Genomic DNA, 27,249 nt, shown 5'->3' on the forward strand with positions numbered 1-27,249 from the left:
ATCGTGTATTTGTTTTTATAATAACCAAATAAATAGAGGATAATTGTATTGATTGTACAAATATTCCTGTGTTTAAGTAATATTTTAAAGTAATATTCTTTCGTTCTTGTAATCTGGAATTGCATTCCGAACTAGGTGGTAGTTTCATAAAAAAATGACTGTGCAAAAATTTTTTTTTATACAACTTACAATGGCAAACAAGCTGACGGCCCACCTGATGGAAAGTGGTAACCGTCGCCTATAGACATGAACAGTACCATGGACATAACAGAGTATACCGTTTCGCCCATGATACCCCCCATGCGTTGCCATTCCTGAGGACTCAGGTGTTATTCATCTGTACCCAGTAAATTCACGCCATATCCCACCATTCAAACCGAAACACAGCCATGCAAACTCAACTGCTTCACGGCTGAAACACGAATGGGACAGAGGTACCCAAGCAATCGACTATGTACAAAGTCTCCCTCTGGTCTTATAATTACTTATTTATTAATTAACTTATAATTACTTATTTACTTTACTTGAAGAATTACGAGTAAGATTGAAATCTATAAAAAAAAAAACAGACTTCAATTTTGACAAAACCAATTATTTTATTTCAAAATTAAACTATTGAACCGATTTTGATAAAATTTCTGTGGGATCAATTTGTATGTATCCTTTTAGATAAAAAAACAAAAATTGTAAATTGAACTAATTGAGTTGTGAGGTAACAAACATAAGCAAATACAACCGAATTGAGAATCCCCTTTTTTGAAGTCGGTTGAAAAAATATTCTTTTTGTCTTTAGAGAACAAATAGAATTTGTAGGTTCAGCTAGTCAAAGATAATATGGATTCATAATAATTAATAGTAAGGTAACAACCCTAGTGGCGACTAACGACGGGACATCTCACACTGGTTGGTGTCACGTGCATCACGACTGCATGGCATTCACACTATAACTTTACATTATATACCTATAGCATTGAAAATTAAATGAAAATGTAGGTACTTTTCAAGTTCCTAGGACCACAGGTAAATACCATCTTTTATCTATGGGTTACAATGTATTTCCTAATTTAGATTAATCAAAATACCTATTAATGTAAAGAGCCTATTAATGTAAAGAGAGATTAATATTTGATTATTTATTTAAACTTTATTGACCAATGAAATGTGGTACAAAAGGCGGACTTAATGCTATAGGTATTCTTTACCAGTTAACCTATAGGATATGTAGAGATATTTGATAAGCCATAATTTAGGTATAAGTGTAATTTATGGCATTTTTTTGGAAAAAAATAGTTAAATTTTCCCAACTCACACTATATGCATAAACATCGTAAAGGATTTTATCCATAACTTCGAAAAGTTTGTTTAATGATTCTGATAACTGATCTGATAATGATTCTGACTAACTCAAATGGGTCAGTTAGACTACATTGCTAGCAATCCCTTTCCCCTTGCATTTTATAATTTGAAGGAGATAAAAAACACCACTGTAAAGAACATCTTAAAATTCCTATCACTGACAGTAAACTTGAAAAAGGGCGAGCACTAATGATCATAGACGTCGCAGTGTTACAGGTTTTTCTGGCAGAAAAAGTCCGGTGGTTTGGTTTGATCATTTGGAGAGGATGGATGAAAGAAGAATTACGAAAGAGATTTATCGAGCAAGAATGAATGGAAATGTCGGTAGGGGCCGCCCTAGACGGACGTATGTTGACCAAATAGGCGACATGCTGAAGAAGGGCCAAATTAAAAGTACCCGTAACCGGCGAGCGTGTATGAAAAGATTGATGAATGTGGAAGAAGCGAAAGAGGTTTGTTCGAATCGAAGCATTTGGCGTTCCATTGTTTCTGCCTACCCTAATGGGAGACAGGCGTAACTGATATGTATGTATGTAAAAAGTCTGTCTCTCAATAATAATAATAATAATAGGTCTTAGTGCCTAAATAGCTTAATTAATCATTATGAAATTTGATATATTACGTACTATATAGGATGGAACAGAACAAAGGCTATTTTTTATAACAGCTAGTGTCATGATAAAAAAATCTACTAACGACTTCTAGTAAGAGTCATTAATGTCCAAATAAATCGATTGAAAATATTTCAAGAGGATGACAAACGCTTATTTTATGTTTGACAAGTCAGTTTGATCCTTTATGTTGCGAGAGAAATCGTTAAGTTCTTTTGTAAAGCACTTTTTATTATCCATCCTTTATAAGCTACCATTTAAATAGAAAGTTTTCAATCATGCGTTATATTTGACAAAAAATACCGGCTAACGAGCCACGAAGTCCTAGTCACCGTAATCTGTACAAATATTTACTGTCTATAAATAAGATGTCATGTCGCTGGTGCTGATAAAAAGACAAGTAAAAGCCCTTTTGAATAAACATTCCTGGTTGCCCTCACCATGGATCACGACTTCACTTACCTAATTTCTGTCGAACGTGGATACTTCTATTACTCTATGGTATATTTATTTTTTCATTGAATAATAAACAATTTTATCGTTTATTTAAAAAAATATAAATAAAAAAAAAATATTTTACATAATAAAATTTAACACTTCAAAGAAAAAAAAATATTTTACCGCATAGTAACCACAGAGTAATAGAAGTAGTATTATTCTATAATAAGTTTCTTTTTTCATATACTAATAGACAATTGTAATTTTTTACTTTATTTAAAAAATATATTAAGTAGAAAAATTTAAAAAAAAAAATGCTAACAATTCTAACAAACAAACAAAATATGTCAATTTTCGACTCAACATGAGTTGTTTAGAACAAAATATTCAGATTAATTATTCGCTAAAATGTACTCTCAAAATGTTGTTAATGATTTATTTATATTTTAGCTTGCATATAAAATTTAATTTCTCATATTAATAATGAGGATAGATAAATAGATAGGTAGACCATCAATATACAATTTAACATTCACGAACATACAATAAATGTAACGTAAAATTTATAATGTACACTAGTATTTAATCGTGTTTATACCAGTACTATATTGCATAGACATTTATTCGCGTAGTAAAGTCGGCGTCTTTTAATTTGGGTCAGTGTGTAAGTCATTGATACCCCGTACTTACTGGTTCTGTGACTCAGTTGCCATGTTTCCTATAAAATATACGCATATTATTCGTAAGTTTTGGGTTTAAAATTGTTTTTTTTTATACAACTTAGAATGGCAAACAAGCTGACGGCCCACTTGATGGAAAGTGGTAATCTTCGCCTATAGACATGAGCATAACAGTACCATGGATATAACAGAGTATACTGTTTCGCCCATGACGCATGGGGGATGCGTTGCCATTCCTGAGGACTTAAATGTTAATCTTTTGTACCTTGTAAATTCACGCCAAATTAATTTTCAGTGTAGAGTGTGCTCAATTTTTGTAGAGTGTGAAGTAATAAGTTGTTTTGTGATTGTTTCTGTTTATCCCAAGGGTGGATAGGCGTGTTATAGTAGATACTTATCAAGTATTACGACACACCCTCAACGGCGATCGGATCGGACCACCTAGCATGACGCTAGAAGGTACGCTACCGAGAAAGACACCTGGGTCGAGTCAGCATTTCAATTCCCGCAGCAAAATACCCATTTCCTTTATGTTTGATTTTATATAACTTCACTTACGGATCACACATCGATCTGAAGGCACTTATTATTGTAATAATTAATTTTAGAATTAAATTTAGTTATATTTATAAAATTGGTTTTTTTGGGTCTTCCGCCTTCAATAACTGGCGTGACAGATATGTATATATGTATGTGAAGTAATAACATACTGTGCGCCATTCCTTTTTATGAGGGGATTGTTTGTATGGGGATTAACAGTTCCATTACTGGTAATTATCATCATTATCGTATCAGCCGTTAACGGTCCACTGTCGAATATAGGTCTCCCCTATAGACTGTCATAAGGAACGAAGCTGTTCCTTATAGCAGTTTATTTTTGAGGGGATTTTACCAGTAGTTGCCACGCTTGGCAGGTGGGTTGGCAACCGCAGTGTGACTTTTGGTGATGTTTTAAGAGGGACGCTATTGTGCATTCCTCGATCAATAAGTTCCCTTAGTTTTTTTTTTTATGAATGACAATGGTATTGTAACCCCGCTTGCATTAATAGCATACACCCAGTGGAGCACCAGTTAGGGATGATAGATGAGATGGAAAAGCAGATCAATTAATCCATCGTGATGAATACATCAGGAATTTAGCACGATGGTTTCAGAGTGAGAGTGTATTGCTAGCAATAGCATTGGTAGTCCCCATTGCTAATAATCCTTTAGTTCTCTTACGACACCCACGGGAAAGCATGATGTGGCCCATTTTATGCCGGGACCACACGGCGAACTGCTGGAAATATGTTGGATTAACTTATAGATAGTCTCTGTTCAATATCAATGTGGAAACTTTATGGTGAATGTCATGGTGTCTGAACCGACTTAATTCTCACCTACAACCTCTAATTGTTACCCTGCTAGCGTAAAGCCAGTAACGCCTAATACATTAGCATTCAATAAAATTTTACTACATTTCATCTCTAGGTCCTTGTAAGAGGCAACTAAGCGAATAAAGCACTACACATGTATATCAGAAGAGAATTCGAAATAAAATCTTATACCAATCCACATGGCCAGCGTAGTAATATTAGATAAATATCCTCCTGTTAAGGGAAGGGACCCATGCCCAGCAGTGGGACATGAATAGGCTATTATCGCATGATCACACGAAAACTGAAGAATGCACCAAAGTAAATGCACCATACAATAAAGTCAGTGTGACCGTGACAAATTCAGTTTACTTTCTACTGACGCCCTTGATTGCGGGGCGTGACGGTACCACTACCATTACTAGGTAATTTGGGATCCTGAGAACTTGGGATTTTTCGGTATTACTCAATTTGACGCCATGACTGTGCCCACTTTGATGCACCGCCCGCTCAAATACGTGGCTCGGTACTTCGGTCGTTTGTCTATAGGTTATAGTTTTTGTTGAGTACCTAATGGAGTTTTGGTGTATTTTCCTTTTTTCTTTCCTTTTTAAGTTACATGAAGTTATGTCAACAAAATCTTTTATCTGGTGAGAGTACAACATCTCTGTTAACGTAATGCTTTTCGTGTATTATTTGAAAGAGTTTATTGAGTATTATGAAATATATTTACAATTTGAACGTATGTATGTATTTGTTATTAGGTTAACAACAAATGTATAATGAGCTTAGACAATGAGTTAATATTCAAAATAAGAACGTTAATTTTTTTGTAGTTTATAATGAATATTGTAAAAGAAAAAGAAAAAAAACATCAAGCGGCGGAAATAAATAAAAAAAATTTAATTCAAATTACCAAGCAAGATAGTGTTTATTAGATACTGGCCGCATGTATTTCCTAAGATAATAAAAGGTTTTTAATTTTCCCAGATCAAATTAAATTTACTGAAGATTAGGCTGTATACGTTACTTCATTTGACTTTTCTATTGTGGATAAATTAATGCTACTACTTAAATTATCTATTGTCGCTTTCAGACAAATTACCAACGCGTACGTAGAAAAATTGTAAACAAGGAATAGAGTTTAAAGATTTTTTTTTTATAAATACGATACGGAATTTTCTAGATGCGAGTTCTACTAGCACAATCGATTTTTTAATAGATAATAGATTTATAGATAGACCGTTGTAAACATGCATTTTTGTATACGATGCATCGGTTTGTGTCAAATGAAATTAATTATATTCGGCATTAACATGAATACACAGTTTGATATATGTCTTGTTTCATATATATAGTTAATTTGGGTCTTTAACCTTACAAATAATACACGAACGCTCGTGTATGTGTTTTGTCACTGTCAAACGGATAGAATTTATGTGAATAGTTTATCTAATCTAATGACGCCCGCGCAGGTATATCGGTTCTAACAACTATACGATTTACAGTAATTTTATGGTGTTTCGTCAACATATGGTATTTCAAATATTTTCACCGACTTCGGAGTGCTAAGCAAAACAATTGTTATTAGTATGCATGTTACGTATTATCTGCATATATTATACATTCCGTTTCATTCGTGTTTTTGCAACCAAACTGTTGGGGTTGGATGCGTGTTTTGGTTTGAAGGGTTGATTGCATTTTAGGAATTTATTCAATTCGAATGAATGTCAATTGCAAGTGGCTAATGGATAATAATGGACATGACTTATGATGTACTTTGTGATATTTATAAAAATATCAGCTATTATTAAAAAAAATAGCCATATTTACCTACTACGTGAGTATGGGGCTTAAAAAGGAATAAATCTTTTCGATAACAAAATAACTGTCAAAATTGATTCAACATTAATGAACGGATCACATCTTAATACACGAAAAGTATAAACATGTTGAGAACTTTCATCTCAGATCAAGAATATGCGGTCCTCCTTTATCATCGTATCAGCCCTTAACTCCATTTCTAAATGAAACCCTATTAGGCGGATTTGCCAGCAGTTGCCACGCTTGGCAGGCGTATTGGCAACCACTGTTAGGTCTTGGAGATGTTTTAAGAAGGGCGCTGCTGCCCATCCCTCGACTATTAAGCTCCCTTAGTTTTCATTTACGACACCCACGAGAAAGGAAGCGGTGGCCAATTCTATGCTGCTACCACACTGCTATATCTTCATTATGCAGTTAGTTGAAAGCTGGTACATATATCATAGTCACAATGTAAAATGCCCCGCGAAATTGTATGCGCAGAAACGTAGGAATGCTGTACCTATCAAGCTGTTGTGGTAACAAACAGCATAGGTATTTCAACATGGTATACAACGAATTGTATGGAATACCGTATGACCCACAACGCAACTTGAATCCAGATTAGCTTAGGCCGGGGTCAATAAATCGCGGAGAAGTCTAGGTTCGATTCTCGCGCCGTCATTGTACTGCCGCGCGGTTTGGATGCTGGTTGACTTATTGTGACTTTCATGTTGTTTATTATTGACTAATATTTAGCTGCGACATTGTCCGCGTGACCGGGTTTTAAGTTAGTATGCAGGCTTAAATTTTTTGTCCGTTTTCGACAGGTTTTCTTGGGAAAATGTTTAGGTTTCGTATGTTTGGGTAGAATAGTGTCTTAAAAGAATGCTAATAATTGCGACTTCACCCTGTATATACGATACTGTTTTATGTAGCATTAGCATTAATATTACGAGTATTAATTCTGTTCAGAACACAAAACTATAACATCATTTCATTATCATCATTTCAGCCATTATCCGTTCACTGCTGAACATAGGCTTCCTTCACAGGTCATTGGGGGATTTTGCCACGCTTGGCAGGCGGGTTGGTAACCGCAATGAGTCTTTTGGTGATGTTTTAAGAAGGACGCTGCTGCCCATTCCTCGACCATAAGTTCCCTTAGTCCCCTCTAACGACACCTATGGAAAAGGAAGGGGTGATCAATTCTATACCGGGACCTACACGGCAACGTAACATTATTTAATATCTTTTTATTTGAAAATTGTGGATTTTTTAATATGTTTAAATTTATGATTATTTTTATGTGGCCATACTAAAATGAAATTGTCATATGGCAAGTTTTCGTACTCGTCTGTTCCCAATTCTGTCCGTCAAGTTGTACACCGTATAAAATAAATTCAATAAATTATTTTCCATAAAATTTCCCAACGGACCTATTGTTTCTCCAATAGCCTGTTGTGTGGTCCTTCGAGCCGGATATGAACCAGCTATCTACGGATCATAAAAAACTTCAAAGCTTACTTATTATTTTCCTAATGTCTATGAAAAAATAAAACGTGCGGATCTAATCTTTAATTACAATTTACGAAGCGTCATAGAATTAATAATACCTATACAAATATGATTTACCTACTTTTTTAACTATAATTTTATTGATGTTGTTTAACATGTTCTTCTGTATTTATTGGAAATAAAGTACATTTTTAATGTAAACACATATGTAATGCAGTTAAAAATGATAAAATAAATAAAATAAAATAAGCATGTAATTACGTATAATATTTACTTGATGTGTGTCGTTGTATCAGTTGCTTTAAAAGTGGTTAATGATACCCATTTAGTTCCAAAACAATTGATGGGTAACAGTTTTTATCAAATTAATTGGAAAAAATGTATGTTCTTAAAAAAAAAAACAAAAATCTTCTTCTTTTAAAAAAGTTAAAAATATTAGGAGGTTGAAATTCTTTAGACATTTGTAACTTGTATTACTTTGTGAAAAATGTCTAGTTTCACATAATACTTTATGAAAATATTAAAGTGCCAATATTTTTGATTTTTTTTCCTTAAGGTCTTCTTAGTCTTGTATATTTTGATTAATGGTATCAGAACTGTCTCCAATTTTTTTTTATGCAACTTCGAATTCAAACAAGCCGACGGCCCACCTGATGGAAAGTGGTAACCGTCGCCTAAAGACATGAGCAGTACCATAGACATAACAGAGTATACTGTTTCGCCCATGATACCCCAATGCGTTGCCATTCCTGAGGACTCAGATTTTATTCCTCTGTACCCTGTAAATTCACGCCATATCTCACCCTTCAAACCGAAACACAGCCATGCAAATACAACTGCTTCACGGTTGAAACACGAATGGGACAGAGGTACCCAAGCAATCGACTTTTGTACAAAGTCTCCCTCTGGTAAAACTTTCTCCAATGAATTCTATATGCAAACTTCTTAGAGGTCAGAAATCAATAGAATTCAATAGAGTACTAGTTCACCTACATAGTTCGAAAGCGTTTAGGTGCAGAGATAAATTACAAACATTTACAGACAGGCAAAAGAACGTAAACCCCGTTACGATAATGGCGTCTCCGATAATATGAGTTGTAAACATACAATCAAACTTGATTCGCGATGACTCCAATATGCATTCGCGATGAGTCATGTGCTGCAACGATTGCACTCGGTATGGGCAATTTGCCATCAATCTAGCCGTTTAATGAGAAGGTTTTGTTTGTGATTATGTTGGGTGCAGACGAGCGGTTGGCTTTTAACGTTTCAAATTTGAATATTATAAAAATATTTACAAAAAATTTGCTTTAGTATTAATGAAATAAAAATATGTATGAAAGCAGCATTACAAGTAAGACAAAGATGCAACAATAGAGGTATGGGAGCATTTTCAACTTCTATTAATTAAAACCAATAAAGAAATCAGATCAGTGTTGGTTTAAAAATATAACACAACCTGCAAAAAAAAAAAATGAGTTCGAAATGTGTTCCTTAATTTTTAAAATAAATTCTTGTGGTAGTTTATGGGTGAGATTTGTATCTATTCAACAATAGACAACATGATGAAACAAGTTTATTTCCCAAGTAAAGTAGGTATAAAAACCAATAACTACAAAAAGGAGGTCCTCCTGTTTTGAATTCGGTTGATTATTGTCACTTCAAATGATATTAATTAAAAAACACATCTATGTAAAACAACCATTTAAAGCAAATAAACGAATAAATTAATTGAAATGTTGCTAATGAAATACCTATTTGTAACATGCGTATGCACGTGTCACAAATAGACGGTTGAAACGTAGCGTTTTTAATAAAACGCTACGTTTCAACCGTCCGTCTAGTCGATACATGGACGCATGGCGTCTTGTAATTCGACACGTTTCGAGATCCGTTGTCTGAATTAGTGAAATCGTCAGGATTTAGCGGGACGAACATGTAACGGTGCCCCGCCCGTGATACACGCTTTGAAGGTGGCCGCAATTAGGTGTGCATCTATCTATCATCAGGGGGAGACTTTGTGCCAAAGTCGTTTATTTGGGTATCTCTGTTCCATTAGTGTTTTTGCCGTGAAGGATGGGTTATGGCAGAGAAATTCCAGGTTTCACTTCCATCCTTTATAGGATAACAGAGCGATAAAAAGCTTCAAATAAACATTATATTGACTAAACAATATTTATTTTATTTACTTCTATAAAATTTTGTTAAACACTTTTTAGTATAGAGTGTTTTAAATTATTTTTTATAGAAAGACTGTATTTTTGTAATAAGTAAATAGAAATAATTGGCAATGCAAATACGTACCCATATTTTTTTTTTCATTAAATTATAAGGTTCTTATGGACAGATAGACATATACGTTAGATTTGTGTTAGAAACAAAATATATAAACAGAGAAAACAGCTGAAATATCGAAAATAAAACACAGTCTAAAATTTTATAAATAATCCCGGACGGATATCAGTTTCAAAGAGAATTATTTTGGTTTTATTATATACGTACAGGTAATAAAAGAAACTGGTTTTGAAAATAAATTATTCGCAGCAAAGAGAGATTTGAACAATATATTATATACTGTGATGCCCATGGGACTACCATGCGTTGCTATTCCTGAGGACTGGGGTAGTATGCATCTGTATTCTGTAAATTCACTGCCATATCCCACTCTTTAAACAGAAACATTACCATGCAAGTATCTCCGTCGCATTCGTGTTTCAACCGTGAAGCAGTTGTGTTTGCATGGCTGTGTTTCGGTTTGAAGGGTGGGATATGGCGTGAATTTACAGGGTACAGAGGAATAACACCTGAGTCCTCAGAAATGGCAACGCATGGGAGGTATCATGGACGAAACAGTATACTCTGTTATGTCCATGGTACTCCTCATGTCTATAGGCGACGGTTACCACTTTTCATCAGGTGGGCCGTTAACTTGTTTGCTATTCTAAGTAGTATAAAAAAAAATTTGATCTATCTCGTGGGGTTCAGCCAGCGTTTGCATTGTAAGCGCAAAAAAATTTCTTTATTTATGACATCACATTAGAAACCTTTAAAATTATCAGTGTTTCTCTACAATATTGTGTATGTATTATACATACAAACCTTCTTACAAAAATACCGCATCAAAATCCGTTGCGTAGTTTTTAAGATCTAAGCATACATAGGGAGAGACATCGGGAAGTGACTTTCTTTAATGCAGTGATCATGTCAATTCTTACCTCATTTCGGAGGGTGGACGGTAGGCGGCACTGGTGACGTACACGTCAGAACCGGAGTCGGCGCGAGGTGAGCCGTTCGGGTGCGACCGTCGACCGTTCCGGTGATCACCGTTCCGATGATCACCGTTCCGGTGGTCGCCGTTTCGGTGTTCACCGGAAGGTGATCGGGTTCTCTCGTCCATTGTCTGAAATAAAGACTTTGGGTCAGTGGATACCTACACTTAGGGGCGGTCGAAATTGTTCTAAGTCCTGGAACGTTGTAAAACCAAAGTTGACCCTCTCGAGAAACTCTATTTTTATGTGCGTATAAAAGTGAGAATATTGCGACATCGAAGTCCTTAGCCCATAGTACCATTAAGAGCCCTGAGCTATACTCTAACTATGATTTAATTTACTTCTGTGACATTTTTATTTCATCACTAATGATCACGTGCATCAAATTGAAACATTTGAAAATATTTATAATAAAATAATAGAAAAAAAAAAACTAATTAGGTATTATGTTCACTTGTTCTCTCTACCCTACGGGCAAAAAATAAAAAAAAAGCAGACGAATTGAGAACTTGCTCAAAAGTCTTCACTTTTGCTTAAAAAATATTAGATCCGACGCGTAAACTACTGCAAAGCGCTATAGAGTTATTCCAGAATTTCCCATTATGAATAAATACCCAATATAAATTCACATTGCATTTTCTCGCAGGAGCCGTCTCTGGCGCCATTGGTTTCAAATCCACGATTCTTCAAGAATATATGCGAGGTCCTTATGCTAAATAACCTTTAGATTATAAATATTTAAAGGGCTCAGTAAACTGTTTATAGTTTTAACTGTGCCCTCGTGTCTACATCTTTACCTGTGAAGCCAGTTTCATTTTCATGCATGTAGTACCTATTGTAAACGTATCTATCGACAGATTCCTTTATAACTTGTGCATGGGGATACTAGAACATGTACTGATAAGCAATGAGTTCCTCAAACAAAAATATTATACATGCATCGTATTAAATCAATACTACCGATTTCCCAAAGACTTTGTTCGCGTGACTGAGATATTTTCATTGACCAGGATGAAAGTAGTCTATGTTCGTTTTCATTCAATACAATACGTGTATATCAAATTTCATAGTAATCGGCCTTAACCTATTAATAAACAAACTGTAAACAATCTATAACAAACAAACAAACTCACAAACAAAAATGTGAATCATTTTTAATATTAGTAAGAATTTATTTTTTGAACTTATTATCAATATAATCAATACTATCGATAGTAATGCATACCTAGTCGATTATAATCGAATGAATAATGTAATATATTTTTTTCTAATTCCAATTTCAAATTGTTATTGTCCTTACACTATCGATTACATCGATATTATATATTAATTAACGATCGATTCAGGCCGCACTATTGTACGCCATTCGCGGTAGTTTTCAATAGTCGTTACTCCCTGAATACCACGCTAAGATTAGCTGAACAATAACAATTTACTGCCATTTAATTTGCAATAAAGATGTGTTATGATTGGGCACATTATGTTGCTGTTTCCATTGAGGCCGTGTTGTACGCGTGGAAATACCAAACAATACTATTTCAATACATGTGTACACATTAAATCAATGCGGTAATGCGTAAGAGCTTAATTCTAAATGGAAGTTTCTTTGAGCATACTACATACATTAGTCGTGTCACAGATAATATAATACTACAGTCCCGGCATAAAATAGGCTACCCCTTCCTTTCTCGTGCGCATCGTAAGAGACGACTAAGGTAGGGCGAGGGATGGACAGCGACGTTCCTCTTAAAACATCTCTAAAAGCCTAACTGCGGTTGCCAATCCGTCTGCCAAGCAACTACTGGCATAACCCCCTAAGAGGGAGGTTTATGTTCAGCAGTGGACAGTTAAAGGCTGATATGGTGACGATGATGCTACATTCATACAGCCCTCGCTTATTTCAATAGTAATAATATATTGTGAATGCAGAAGTTTGTGAGAATGGATGTATCATAAATTAATTTCACAATATTTTTTACTTTCATTATTAATTAGATATTTAGTTTATGTTGGTCTCTAGAATAAAGATTTCCCTGTGATTTTTTTTTTATAGAACGGTTTAGAGAAATGGTGCCTCAGTATTGACCGCATTCTTTAATTATCATTTATTTTATTTGTATTTTATTTTATTTGGGAAACAAAAAGTACAATTAACAGACAAAATAATACATAATAAACATTCAGTAAGAAATAAAGTTACCATTAGGATTACTAGAGGGAGACTTCGTACAAAAGTCGTTTGCTTGGGCACCTCTGTCACATTCGTGTTTCTACTGTGAAGCAGTTGTGTTTGCATGGCTGTGTTTCGGTTTGAAGGGTGGAAAATGGCAGTAATTTTACAGGGTACAGAGGAATAACATCTGAGTCCTCAGAAATGGCAACGCATGGGGGGTGTCATGGGCGAAACAGTATACTCTGTTATGTCTATGGTACTGCTTATGTCTATAGGCGACTGTTACCACTTTCTATCAGGTGGACCGTCAGCTTGTTTGCCATTCGAAGTTGTATAAAAAATTTACTTGACATAATCAATTATGTGATCAATTTAAAGGAATAAATGTACCATTATTTTCTTGGTGTGATCATTTCTTGTAATTTTTTGCATCTATAATAAGGTTATTATTGTAATCTTTTGGAAGATACTAATAAAGAAAATCTATCTATTTTTTTATTAATAAACACAAAAAATATACAACATGAGTATATTCGACCCAACACTAGGCGAACCTGTATCGTGGGAGTCCATAATGAATTACCAAAACACAGTGTTTTACAAATATAAATCAGTGAGCCAATTTTACGGAAACAAACATGACGAAGGACATCGTTAACTAATATAAAAGTGCTTTGTGGAGACATGTGTATAAAACCATAAATTATTTGGTGACTTTCAATCAATACATATAATAAAATCGTAACTGGTCGCTGCTGGGGGAAAGGGATTGTTAGCAATGGAGTTTGACAGCCCCATTGTTAGCAATTTGCCCTATTAGGTCGACCTCCCCTTTGAAACCATCGTGAACAATTCTTGTTGAATTCGTCACGATGGGCTAACTGACTTGCTTCATTCTTACCTATCATCCTTCACTGGTACCCCGCTGGTGTATACCGTTAGCGCGGGTGTGATTACCACTCCATTATCACCCATTAAAAAAACTGGTCGCTGTCTGTACATGGATGATATATAGGAAAAACTATTATAGGAGGCGTTTTATAAACGCAATAGAACCCAAAACAATGATTTTTAGAATTTTTGTTCATCTGTACTTTTGTGCAAGCTAATCTCAGAAACGGTTTAACCGATTTGAATGTGGTTTTCACTAATGCATTGCTGTTTGCTCCATTTAACATTCAGTGGTTGTTTTATTTCACTCGGTTAACAAAATAAAAAAGTTATATCAATCTAAAGAATCACATATAAAATGATATAAAATAACCAATCAGTTGAATTGGCTGAAACCTATTGCATTTTTTTATACAACTTAAAATGGCAAACAAGCTGACGGCCCACCTGATTGAAAGTAATAACCGTCGCCTATAGACATGAGCAGTACCATGGACATAACAGAGTATACTGTTTCGCCCATGATACCTCCCATGCGTTGCCATTCCTGAGGACCCAGGTGTTATTCATCTGTACCCTGTAAATTCACTACCATATCCCAACCTTTAAATCGAAACACAATTGCTTCACGTTTGAAACACGATTGGGACATAAATAGATACATGCAAATAAATACACAATAGAGACATATTACTGTATATACATATAAATATCAATAATCTATCTATTTGACTTATTCGTATGACATAAATTGAGATCGTGAATTACATTTGCCGCAGTTAGCGGAATTGGCATTCCAAGAGATATGACCGTATTGCCATATTAATCGGTGTGTACAGACGGACAGGAAACGAGTGATGTATGGCCGAAATAAATCGACATCTGTTTTCACAGCGAGGAATGTGCGCCGTTTATATTTTACACTACGTAGTTTGTGTTATGTTATATAAAACTATTACTGTGGGTAGGTACTGTTTTAATGTTACGCGCAAATAAATTGGGACAATAATCAAAAATTATAATATTTATTTCTCTTAAATACTTTTTGAAATGGTACTATTAATGTAGTAAATGATGTCGTATCATATGAGGTATATGAGGTCATCCTTTCCTTTCCCGTGCATATCATTAGAGCAGAAATAAGGGAGCTTATGGTAAAAGGTTTTTTTTGATGGGTGAAAATGGAATGGTAACCCCGTCTGCGCTAACGGAATACGGAAGAGTGATAGATGAGAATGAAAACAGTCCAGTTAGCCCATCATGATGAATTCATCAGGAATTACCGCGAACCAGAAGGAACCGCGAGGAGGTCGACCTGGTTGAGTATATTGCTAGCAACGGGATTCTTAGTCTCCATCACTAACAATCCCTTTCCCTCCTATGGTGGAGGGTTAGGTAGCAGCGTTCTTCTTAAAACATCACCAAAAGCCAAGCGTGGCAACTACAAGACCCCACTTATGGGGAGGGAGGCTATGTCCAGCAGTGGACAGTTAACGGTTGATACAATAATATAGTAAAATTGACAGACGATGTCTGTAAATTGGGGATATTTAATAAAAATGTATATGAAGAGGTTAAATAAGATAATAGAGCCCAAAAGCAATAACTTTTAGAAATTTTGTCTGTCTCCCTGTTTGTCTTTATGTTTGATTCGGTACCACGTAAAAAGTAATACAACAAATAAGATGCAGTTTTCACAGTTGTTTTTGATGGTGTAACTTAAATGATGGTGTATATTTTATCTTGATACGCCATCTAGGAGTAGTTTTTATTATTATTTCAGTCGTTACCCATAAGGGCAGTTTTGCCAGTAGTTGCCGCGCTTGGCAGGCGGGTTGGCAACCGCAGTTAGGCTTTTACATATGTATATGTATATGTATATGGGACGCTGCTGCCCATCCCTCTACCATATGGTCCCTTAGTCGCCTCTTACAACACCCAAGGGAAAGGAAGGGGTGGTCCATTCTATGCCGGGACCCACACGGCGAGAAGTGTTTTATTTCATTAATTTTTCTACTTCTGAAGTCCACGTGTACGAAGTAGCGTGCGAAAAATCAGTGGTAAATAAACTTAATTGATCACTAATTGATATTTAAATCCATTTTTGTATGCATTTAGATTGTTTGTTTAGATCTGACCACGTCAGTCAAATGTATTTAACACATATTTTTTTAAAACAAAACAAAGTGTGGCATTTTTCAAGAGTGCTAGTAATAACTAAGTACGGTAACCCTATTTACATGAACATTGACAAATCTTGATTTATAACACAAATTCACTCATACCAGAATACAAAAGTTATATTGTTTTTGGCGAAGCGTTTGTAATTCACATACCCTTAAATTACCGTTACACAGATGCAATAATCTATTAAATTAATATTAACTTACCGTATATTCAGATAATGTCCTTTCAGAAGGAGCTCGGTGGCTGTCATTTTCGTCTCTGGATGATGCTCTGGGCAAATATCCACCAGACGACGGTGAGTCTACGCCAGATCTGTGCGTAGCCACATAGTGGTTATTTTTTATTTTGTGCGCCATCTTTATTTTCTACAACCCTAAGTAACACTCACGGACATTTTCAAATATCGAATCAACTCGGCGCCGTTGCCCGTGACATTATGTTTTTTTTTACTTTTTTTTTTTTAATCAGTACGATGTTTCGGCGTGTGGCCAGTATTAATGTCTAATCAGTCATCGTTCGTTCCAATTTCAATTTGTTTTTCAATGATTGGATCTTGATTTCCACTAGAATCTGGTGCAACTATTCTTTGTAGGTTACCAGTACAACGTGGATCTGTAACAAAGGAATAAACTGGTTAGCTTTATGGAATTTTATTGTTTATTTGACCTTTCTTTCGGCCAACCTTCAATTTATACATTAATTTTGTGGTCATAGATTCTGACCTATTCGATTCAATCAGCCGATCAAAATTGGAATGTGAGTTATAATTTTAGAATGATTACCGATAACACATAGAGAGTAAAAGCTAAATAAGGTTGCTTTCACTGTAGGTACCTACCTATTTGGAAATAAAGATGCCCTGTAATGATCATTCGAATGGTTCATATTCTTATCATTAATCGATTCTACTGTTTCCTTATAATGAAATCGTGATCTGATGGAATTGAACAAAAACTGACTGACATATCAGGGTTGCTATAATTAAGAACAATAGTTGAAACATTTAGGTCACAGAGTAAGTACATCAAGCATTGTATACTGTTATATGTATATATATTTTCTTCAATGAAATTAGCGTCATATTTATTAAAAACATTTGTTGAATATGTAATCAAGCTATTAATTATAGCTTTTAAAGAATATATTTTTATATAAATACATTGATAAGTAAATGTTAACTCCCTCTTCATAAAAACTAACACTTCCTACAAACCTACTGTTTGCCACTTGTGATGTACTCATTAAAGTTGAGACTGCAAGTCCCCCCGCTCCTGCACTCCTCTGGGTGACGTCCGGGCGGGTGGTCGTGTGAGTCGCATTGTGACATATTATTGTTTATTATTTCCTACACCTACCTACCATACGAGGAGGACAGCACAAAATTGGCGACGAGGTGAAAATTTGTAAGTAAAAAATATATATATATATGTCATACGACTACAAAATTACCTGTTCTAATCAGTCCAAAGAGTGTAACTATTGCGTTGTTATTTTAATGTAACTTGACACGAATAACATTAAACTGTTAAATTTCTAAATTCACAAGGAAGAGAGAAGATAATTTATTAATTCTCAATCAATTTATTAAATATAGAAAAGACTAAAAGCAATTTCAAAAAGAAATAAAGATTTGATTCTATAAATTGTATAGAGAGAGCAAAATTTTGATAATACATATTACGGTGCATAGTACGTTTTGTAATTTAGCGACACACTGTGACTGATTTTAACGCGTTTGCGCATCATAGTCGTACAATAACTTGCTATACATGCCTAAACAAATGGTCGGCGTTTGTTGATGTCTAGGTATACCGTACCGCATACTTTCTGTTTATATTTACATCACAGTATAAGTGATTATAACAGTTGAATTCTTAAGATAAGTAGTTCGGGGATACCAGCGAATACTGACTATACATACAACAAAATGTGCCTGCATGTATTAGCCGAGTCGGAGTAATTATTTTGACAAATAAAATACACCGTACAATCCGAATGAGCAAAGCCCATTAAATACATAATTCCACATAAACTGTAATCTATTTAGATACAAGTTTATGCAATTGGTGGTTCCGATTATAGAGGTTGCTTCCATAATAAATAGATGTGTATGTAGGTATAAACCTAATACAAATGTAATTATCATAAGATAATTATGATATATTCAAACACTTCACATTAACTTCATTATTTGACAGATATTTGGTAAGAGTTGAGGTTACGATTTTGTTTTTCTTACAAGGAACCAGCAGAATATTAGCGTTGCCGGTAGTTCTCTGCTTAATTCTGAATTGGTTACCCTTTCGCCGTTGGGGCACATAAATTTACCTACGTATTTATGTTGGTTTATAAGTTCAAAAGGCTGTGTTTGTAACTGAGAATAATCCATTTATCCACCTGTACAACAAGTACAAGTATTCGCATTTACAATATTGTTGCCTACAATTATAATAGCATACATTATTACGGTAGGTAGGTATAATCATTTAATAAAAAATAAAATAAAAATAGCCTTTATTCCTGAATTACAGATTCTTTTTTAAATTGTAAATATGTATAAATAATTAATGTTGACATCAGCAACATCTTATTTTTCAGGTTGTTTTAGAACAATCATTTTAGTATATTCATTTACAAACACAAAATTCTGAAAAAAATATAATAATAACAACTTATAATATTTTATTTAGATTCAATCCTTGACGGGGTAGTCAGACGCATTTGTCGACTACGATATACGGTTAATATATTTGTTAATAATAGTAACATAATTGGTTATTTGTCGATTATCATTAGTTGACAGTATTTATATAAATACGTATAAATAATATACCACCATAAAATTCCCGTTTTGCAAATTGTCTTATTATAACATCTCAATTGTCAAATCGTAGAAAAATGCAGTTCCTCAGAACTTAAGTTAAAAGATAATTCTACTTAAATAGAAATAAATATTGTGGAAGCAATTCAATAGAGACTGATGAAAGATCAGTAAAAGGACACTAAAGAAACCAAATCTTGTAAAGAGATTTCGGTGAAGAATATACGGTGTATGAAATGTGAGAGTACATATCAAAATAGTTATGATGCACAATGTGTTGCAAGAAATAACTTTTGCTAAAAGTGTGGATTTATAAGCCATTTAGGTTAAAAGCAATATCGCACTAATCGAAATAAGTGCATGAATGTGCAAGCGATAGTTATATGGCGAAATAAATAGTATAAACCAAATAATCCATCAAGTAAAAAATAAATAAAGTTACCAAACAATCATTCAACTCTCCTATAACTACATTCATACTGAATGTTGAACATACTCTATTCCACTATAAAATATCTTGCCAAAATAGTGGAACTAAATGTTAACCATACTCTATTCCATTATAAAATATCTTGCCAAAATTGTGGAACTAAGTGTAACTCTATTTTATTATAAAATATCTTGTCAAAATGGTGGAACTAAATGTTAACCATCCTCTATTCCACTATAAAATATATATCTAGCCAAAGTGATGGAGTTACATTAAACATACCCATTGATTTGGGTACAAAACTAGTATACCCATAAATTCGGGTACAAAACTAACATACCCATCAATTCGGGTACAAAACTAACATACCCATCAATTCGGGTACAAAACTAACATACCCATAAATTCGGGTACAAAACTAACATACCCATCAATTCGGGTACAAAAGTAACATACCCATCAATTCGGGTACAAAACTAACATACCCATCAATTCGGGTACAAAACTAACATACCCATCAATTCGGGTACAAAACTAACATACCCATCAATTCGGGTACAAAAGTAACATACCCATCAATTCGGGTACAAAACTAACATACCCATTAATTCGGGTACAAAACTAACATAATAATTGACATAATATTATATACCCATCAATTCGGGTACAAAAGTAACAATAATAATAATAGTCGACAAAACCTAGGACTACTTAAAACTACTTAAAAAAAAAACTAACCAAGAAAAATCTGACAAAATTCTAGGACATATCGAGTCCTAAAGACTCGCTGATGTACTGGGCCCATTTAAAATGTCAGTCTTGGTTGGATCTGGAAGAAGTAGAGAAAAATTGTACTCGCAGCTTATTGTGTACCTAAGAGACTGCTATGATTCATTATATATTACAATTAAGTTGCATATTAATTTACTAAACACAAAACAAACAAAAAAAATCCAAAATTCAAATTCAATATCTAAATGAACATCAGTTAGATATTGATCATAAAATCAAGTGTTTAGTAAAATAAAATAGTATAGCTCAAATAAACAGAAAATATAATCGAACTTGTAGACAAAGCTGCGAATTGAGTTTCTCTAGTCATAGTTATTTTAAAGAATAGAAAAAAGGAATATGAATCTGTCTGTCAAGGGAAAAGTCCTAAACAAAAAATGTGCATGCTAATCTTGGTAAAAAACATGTTACAATTACTACATAATTAAAATACCTAATATGTATTTACTGCACACACACAACGAGATTTGTTTATGCAAATAAATTTATCTTTATCTAAACCTGGCTTAAAAGATGCTTTTTATCAAATTGAGATTAGAATGTACTTAAGTTTTTTATAACAAGCAAGTGGTTATTTCGTTTCGATTACGATCCTACTACAATAAATAATTAAAACTCTGTTTATTTAAACAGTATTTACCAAATCTCTGTTTACAGTGACTAAATATTATATTATTTAGTTTGTGTAACAATGATACTTGTAACTTAACGTGTCAAAATCTATAAATTATATAAATATAATTTATTACTTTAAGTATCTTTATTTTTAATAACAGAGACTTACCTTAGTTTAAATATAAACAAATATTGGTCACGGTTTTGTAGCAAGACATGTAAACCACCAACTAATAGGTATATTATAATATACACATGAATGTTTTAAATGTAATAATTGGAAATAATCCCAAATAAAGGAAATGAATAAGACACCTAAACATGTATTAAATATCTTACACAAGATTAACTGTTTGTTTGTTAATATTTTAATTTCGAACAAATGATGTAAGGCTAAAACATGTCCTACATCTATTTAAATTCGCGATTCACAACGCGAAAGTTTAAAAATGTGTTCAACGTATTTTAACTTTGTAAGGCAAAATAATATACCTACATATCTGTACACGTAGGTTACAAATAATGTATTAATAAAGGATTTATGTTCATGTTTAATCAATCGTAAGTAGAATTTTTAGGGCATGAGCTAATCTCAGAAAGTATTACTTGTAAGTCCCTAAAGACTATAGAATCACTTAGAAAACCAATTTTTTGGAAAATTTTAAAGTTATAAAACTAGTAACCTATTTTGAGAAATAAATATGATAATGTGTTATAATAATATTTAGATTTTATGCGTAAATATTTTAGATATATGTATATAACTGTATATTATCAATATCTTAAATTACAAGTTGTATACAGTCACACTTATCTATCTTTATCAGTTTATTGGTACACAATAAAAGAAAATGGACTCAAAATTTGGCTACAATGACTGAACAAATACGTAAAATGTGAAGGCGTAAGCTCGCTAAATATACTGTATTCAGAGTTCTGGAAAGAAAAGCAAACATTTACAGTAATTCGTAATTTCAAAGCAAAAAGAGTTAGTAAATTGTGGACACTTAAGTTTTATAAGCCATGCAATTAGTAGTTAGATGCTCCCAGGAAAACTGAACCTTAAAGTCAATCATTACAAACTCTTTAAATACGAATTCTGAGTCCTTTATTAATGGTTTTCTATTTTTATTTCATTTGAGATAGCGTAGACGAGCATTCGCTACGACTCATGATAATTATTCTGGCACCCCGGCACTGTTGCCATAAACAGTAGATTATGTATCAAGGTACAAAGGATTGATACCAGTCTCGGTACATATAATAGATGTTGTAATCAATGTTCATGAAGAAATAAAATTTTGTCTACATTACATCTGATCTAAAACAATATATTATGTAACATTCCTAAAATTAATCGATGTCTAAACTATAATAAATGTGACATACTTATGTAAATATTGAGATTATAAATAGTAACGTCTCTAATATTGTCAGTATATGTATTGTAGGAATTATTAATTGGAATTCTGATATACTTAGTATAAGACCATAAATCTTCTTAAAAGTACATAAATAAAAGAAATTTTACAAGACTTGACACTTTATTCAGCACAACATTGGATAACTGCTTAGAATTTGGTATTAAACTATACTATTCGACACCATATCGACCGCAGTAGAACGAAGCAAGTAGAATACAAAAATGTGACATTATAATACGTGTACAAATAAATTAAAACCCAAAATCTGACTGGAGGGATAAACTCCTGCTATACCTCATAAGTTACAATATCATGCCACATTATTGATTTGTCATTAGAGATAAAATATCTTCTATTGTACATGCTAAGAATAATGAGATTTATTTAGAATGGCAGAGACAAATCAATAAAAGAACATTTTAAAATTGGAAGGGAAAGATATAGTGACATAGATATTGAAAATAGGAGAAAGTGTATTCGGAATATAATTAAAGAAAATATATATGCGATACTTCAATCCCTGTATACATATACTTATTGGCGCTGTATCTAGAAGAAATTATGGGACTAGACAAAAATTGAGATGAAATATACACAATAATATACTTAAGAAGGTGGAAGATCAGTAAAAAATTATAAGGATGATGAAAAGAAAGATCTCGATGGACTTCGAGAGGAAATAGTCATATAGTTATTTTTATACAAACCAGTCTTATTATATTTAGTTGCCTAAGTTATATTTTGTAACATAATATATATGGTAATATCATGATATTATTTTAGTTACCTATGACTGTAATGTAAAACTATATTGTTGTAGTTGTATCTATATGAAATTTGTGAGTAATTGTATCCTTCACATTTTGTTGTAAACTCAACTTTGTTTGAAAAAAGCAACAGCTAAGTTTCTTGCCCGTTCTTCTTAGCTGAAATTGCATTCCGAATGGGCGGTAGATTTATAAAAAATATGACTATTCAAAAATGCTTAAAAAATAATAATTAAGTTTCCTAGAGTAAAAATATTCATATTCTATTATTAATTTTAAAATATTTTGAAAAGGGAGAGATGTGATGTACTCATTAAAGTTGAGACTGCAAGTCCCCCCGCTCCTGCCACTCCTCTGGGTGACGTCCGGGCGGGTGGTCGTGTGAGTCGCATTGTGACATATTATTGTTTATTATTTCCTACACCTACCTACCATACGAGGAGGACAGCACACCACTGAACTGTTTTGTCGCTTTTTTTCAAATTGAAGATTTTGCCCAAAAGAACAAGACAAAACACTTCAATAACTTAAATAGGTTTCTGAGATGTATGAATTTTTTATGAATGAATAGGTAAGCCGCTAAATAATAATATATACTGTATTAAGTTATTATTAGATACTAGATTTTATCTGCGACTGCGTTTGCGTAACTGAGATAAAAACTAGCATATATCATTCTCCATCTCATATAGAAGGTATATACCAAATATTGTGATTGGGTGAACCGTTAAGGCGCTGTAAGGTAACAAACAAACAAACTCATTTTTCACATTTATAATATCTATTAGTAAGGATAGTAAGAATTCATTATTCTGTGTCTGATTGGAGATAAACGGACAGAAAAATAATTTTTATCTTAATTCAAATTGTTAAACGGCCAGTAATCCCATAAAAATATGTTCAAACTCGCTTAAGGGATAAAATTTTATTATATTATATCAGATCAAATTTCAAAACCATAGATAAATCATTTAGTTATAAAGCATAGATCATATACGTCTAAATGGAGTGTCTCCCCAGGAATGCATCGACAAAACGGCCTAACTTTTCTTCGGAATCTTGTAATCTTTTATCACAAAAACCATCATTACGTTTATATTTATTATATTGCTACACTATCAGACTTTATAAAAATAAAGGGTTAGCAAAATTTTATGAATAGTTTTTGACAACTACTTATCTACTATATTATCTAGATTGAGTATTACACCCTTATCTATAAAAACTATAACCTTTACAAACCTATTTTAACTATTACACTTTTTGTCACTTTCTTTCAAATTAGGAATTTAGCATAAAAGAAAGAGATAAAACAGTTTAATTACTAAAATAGGTTTATAAGAGATTTGACGATTTTATGATTATGGGGGTTATATAATATATGTAGACATAATTTGGGAGCTTTTTTAATACAATTAAAACACTAAAAAAATCGTTTTGTTTTGATTTCAATAATATCTAGTCAGACAAATGTCAAATTAGCTTACGAAATACTGACGTGATTTTGATACTCGATGCTCTATCTATATAATGTAAGCACTAGATATTTTAGTCGTTTATCTTTTTAGATATACAGGACAGCATATTAAATGGTATTTTGTTTTTTCGTACGTCATTTGATATTTTTCGCTCCATACGATCCATACGATCTATAAAAAAACACTGAATATACCTGTCGCTTACCTTTCTAGATGTAGGGTACAGTAACATTTAATTTCGGGAAAAGAAGTTGTCACTTACGTGGTCTAATAGCCTCATCACTGGCAATAATGTCAGGTCGACCTCCTCGTGGTTCTTTCTGGAAACCATCTTGATAAATTCTTGTTGAATCACGATGGGTTAATTGTGATGACCCTTTTACATCCTCACCTATCATATTACACTAATGTATCGCCTGCGTATCAGTATACGCAGGCGGGGTTACCATTCTATTTTCATTCCATAAAAAAGTACCATGTAATAAATAAATGGATTCAGTTTTTGGGACGTTTTTTGACTCGATGCTCCATCTACAAATATATGATCTATGGAAATCACTGAATATTTCTCTCGCTTATCTCTTTAGATATACATTACAACAACATCATATTAAATTGTATTCCGAGTAAAGTCAAGCTTTAATTAGCTTTAAAATTAATAGAAAACGTGGTGACGGCTTCCGTCGTGATAGTTCGAGAAACGGGCCGGCGTCTTGGGTGGTGTGCGGCGTTTTATTACTGTTTACATTTATTTATTCACTGTCCACTTTTGTTCTTGTTACTTTGTAATTAAATTCAAAATTGGAAAGGATTGTTGCACGGCACAATGTTTAAACAATTTCAAGGTTTTTAAAAAATAAATAAAAAAGAAAAATATACATGTAAACTGAATTACATATATGTTTTTTTTAATACCGTCCAGTTTGGAATGCAATTCCAGATTTTTTTTTATTTGTAATGCGGTTATGTCGCCTGTTCTTAACCGATTTTGAGAATACTTTTTGAAGGTAGGGTTTGCTTCCATATTGGCTTCGTATTAATTTTAAATTTGCTATTTTATGAATAATTTTGTTTTCGTTAATTTAATGTAAGCGAGTTTTGATGATTTTTTTTTTATAATCGGAAGAATCAGTTCCGTAGTAATTTAAGACGGTAAATGCCACTTCCTGTTACGTGAGCTGTCAGTTTGTTATTAAGATATATGAGTAAACATTATAAAGAGGAAAGATTTGATTGTTTATTTGTTTGTTTGTAACGAATAAACTATTTTAACTATTTTATTTAGAATTGCGAGATACTAGTTAATTTAAAATATTTGCCCGATATTTAATATATTTAAATTCCTGTAAATATATTTTAAATTCCTGTCTGCTGATAAAATACCTATTGCATAGTGTAAGTACATAAAATTCTTTAGCTACTACCTTGAACGGTATTCGATAACATTCTCCATTACTTGTACCCTTAATTCTTTAATAATAAAGGCTAAATTCCATCGATAAATCAATGAGATAATTCTGTAAACTCCACATAAAACAATGGCAACAATAGCGTGTCGATCGTCGGAATCGATTATTGTGACGCAAGGTATCGCGCACTCGATTCGATTTATATCGAATAGGTACTAAACTATTTACGATATGCTAAATCGCTTGTTACGTTACAGTCATAACTTGCAATTTCATATTTTTGTTGGCAATGATTGTACAAATGTATTTGGTAATAAAAAAAACATACCTCTTTTATAGGGGGAAAAGGGATTGTTAGTAATGGAGACTGAGCTATTGCTAGCAATATACCCAACTAGGTCGACCTCCTCGCGGTTCCCCCTGGAAACTATCATGGTTAATTCCTGATGAATTCATCATGATGGGCTAACTGGCCTGTTTTCATTCTCATCTATCACCCTTCACTGGTGCTTCGCCAGCGTATCCCGATAGCGCAGGCAGGGCTACCATACCATTTTCACCCATAAAAAAAAAACTCCTTTATACGAAGGAATCAGTGTAAATATTACTTTCAATGCTTTAATATTAATGTATAAATATTCATTATAAGTAATTTTGATTTATCGAAGTCGTTATTTAAGATTTTTTTGCATTCTTATATTGTCACATCAAACGAATATTAATTTACGAATTTAGAGGTGTTTTATTTCTTCAAGAATTAAAACATTAATTCGGGTAGGTTTAGATAAAAAGAACAACATATAAACTACGTCTGAAATTGAATGGCGAATGCGGTGCAGCAGGAAAACTTTTACCAGAGGGAGACTTTGTACAAAAGTCGATTGCTTGGGTACCTCTGTCCCATTCGTGTTTCAACCGTGAAGCAGTTGTGTTTGCATGGCTGTGTTTCGGTTTGAAGGGTGGGATATGGCGTGAATCTACTGGGTACAGAGGAATAACACCTGAGTCCTCAGGAATGGCAACGCATGGGTGGTATCATGGGCGAAACAGTATACTTTGTTATGTCCATGGTATTGCTAATGTCTATAGGCGACGGTTACCACTGTCCATCAGGTGGGCCGTCAGCTTGTTTGCTATTCTAAGTTGTATAAAAAAAAAGAAACAACCTAAATAATAATTACGTATTATAAGTCACCATGTAGTCCCGGAATAGAATGTGCCACCCCTTCCTATCT

The 27,249-nt window shown here is 33.3% G+C and overlaps 1 protein-coding gene across 2 annotated transcripts in view; it reads right to left on the reverse strand.

The window, feature by feature from the left end:
• The window catches only part of LOC113521407 (uncharacterized), a 142,038-nt gene that overhangs the window by 5,641 nt on the left and 109,148 nt on the right, over positions 1 to 27,249 (reverse strand). For both annotated transcript variants that reach the window (XM_052902939.1, XM_052902938.1), the window contains 2 exons: positions 16,482 to 16,890; positions 10,974 to 11,158 (listed from right to left, as the gene is read on the reverse strand). In XM_052902939.1, the coding sequence (XP_052758899.1) occupies positions 10,974 to 11,158; positions 16,482 to 16,634 (338 nt within the window). In that variant the 5' untranslated portion in view covers positions 16,635 to 16,890. The remainder of the gene's footprint in view (positions 1 to 10,973; positions 11,159 to 16,481; positions 16,891 to 27,249) is intronic.

Source organism: Galleria mellonella, unplaced genomic scaffold (genome assembly GCF_026898425.1).
Source record: "Galleria mellonella isolate WM207_F2 unplaced genomic scaffold, CSIRO_AGI_GalMel_v1 utg99, whole genome shotgun sequence".
NCBI lineage: Eukaryota > Metazoa > Arthropoda > Insecta > Lepidoptera > Pyralidae > Galleria > Galleria mellonella.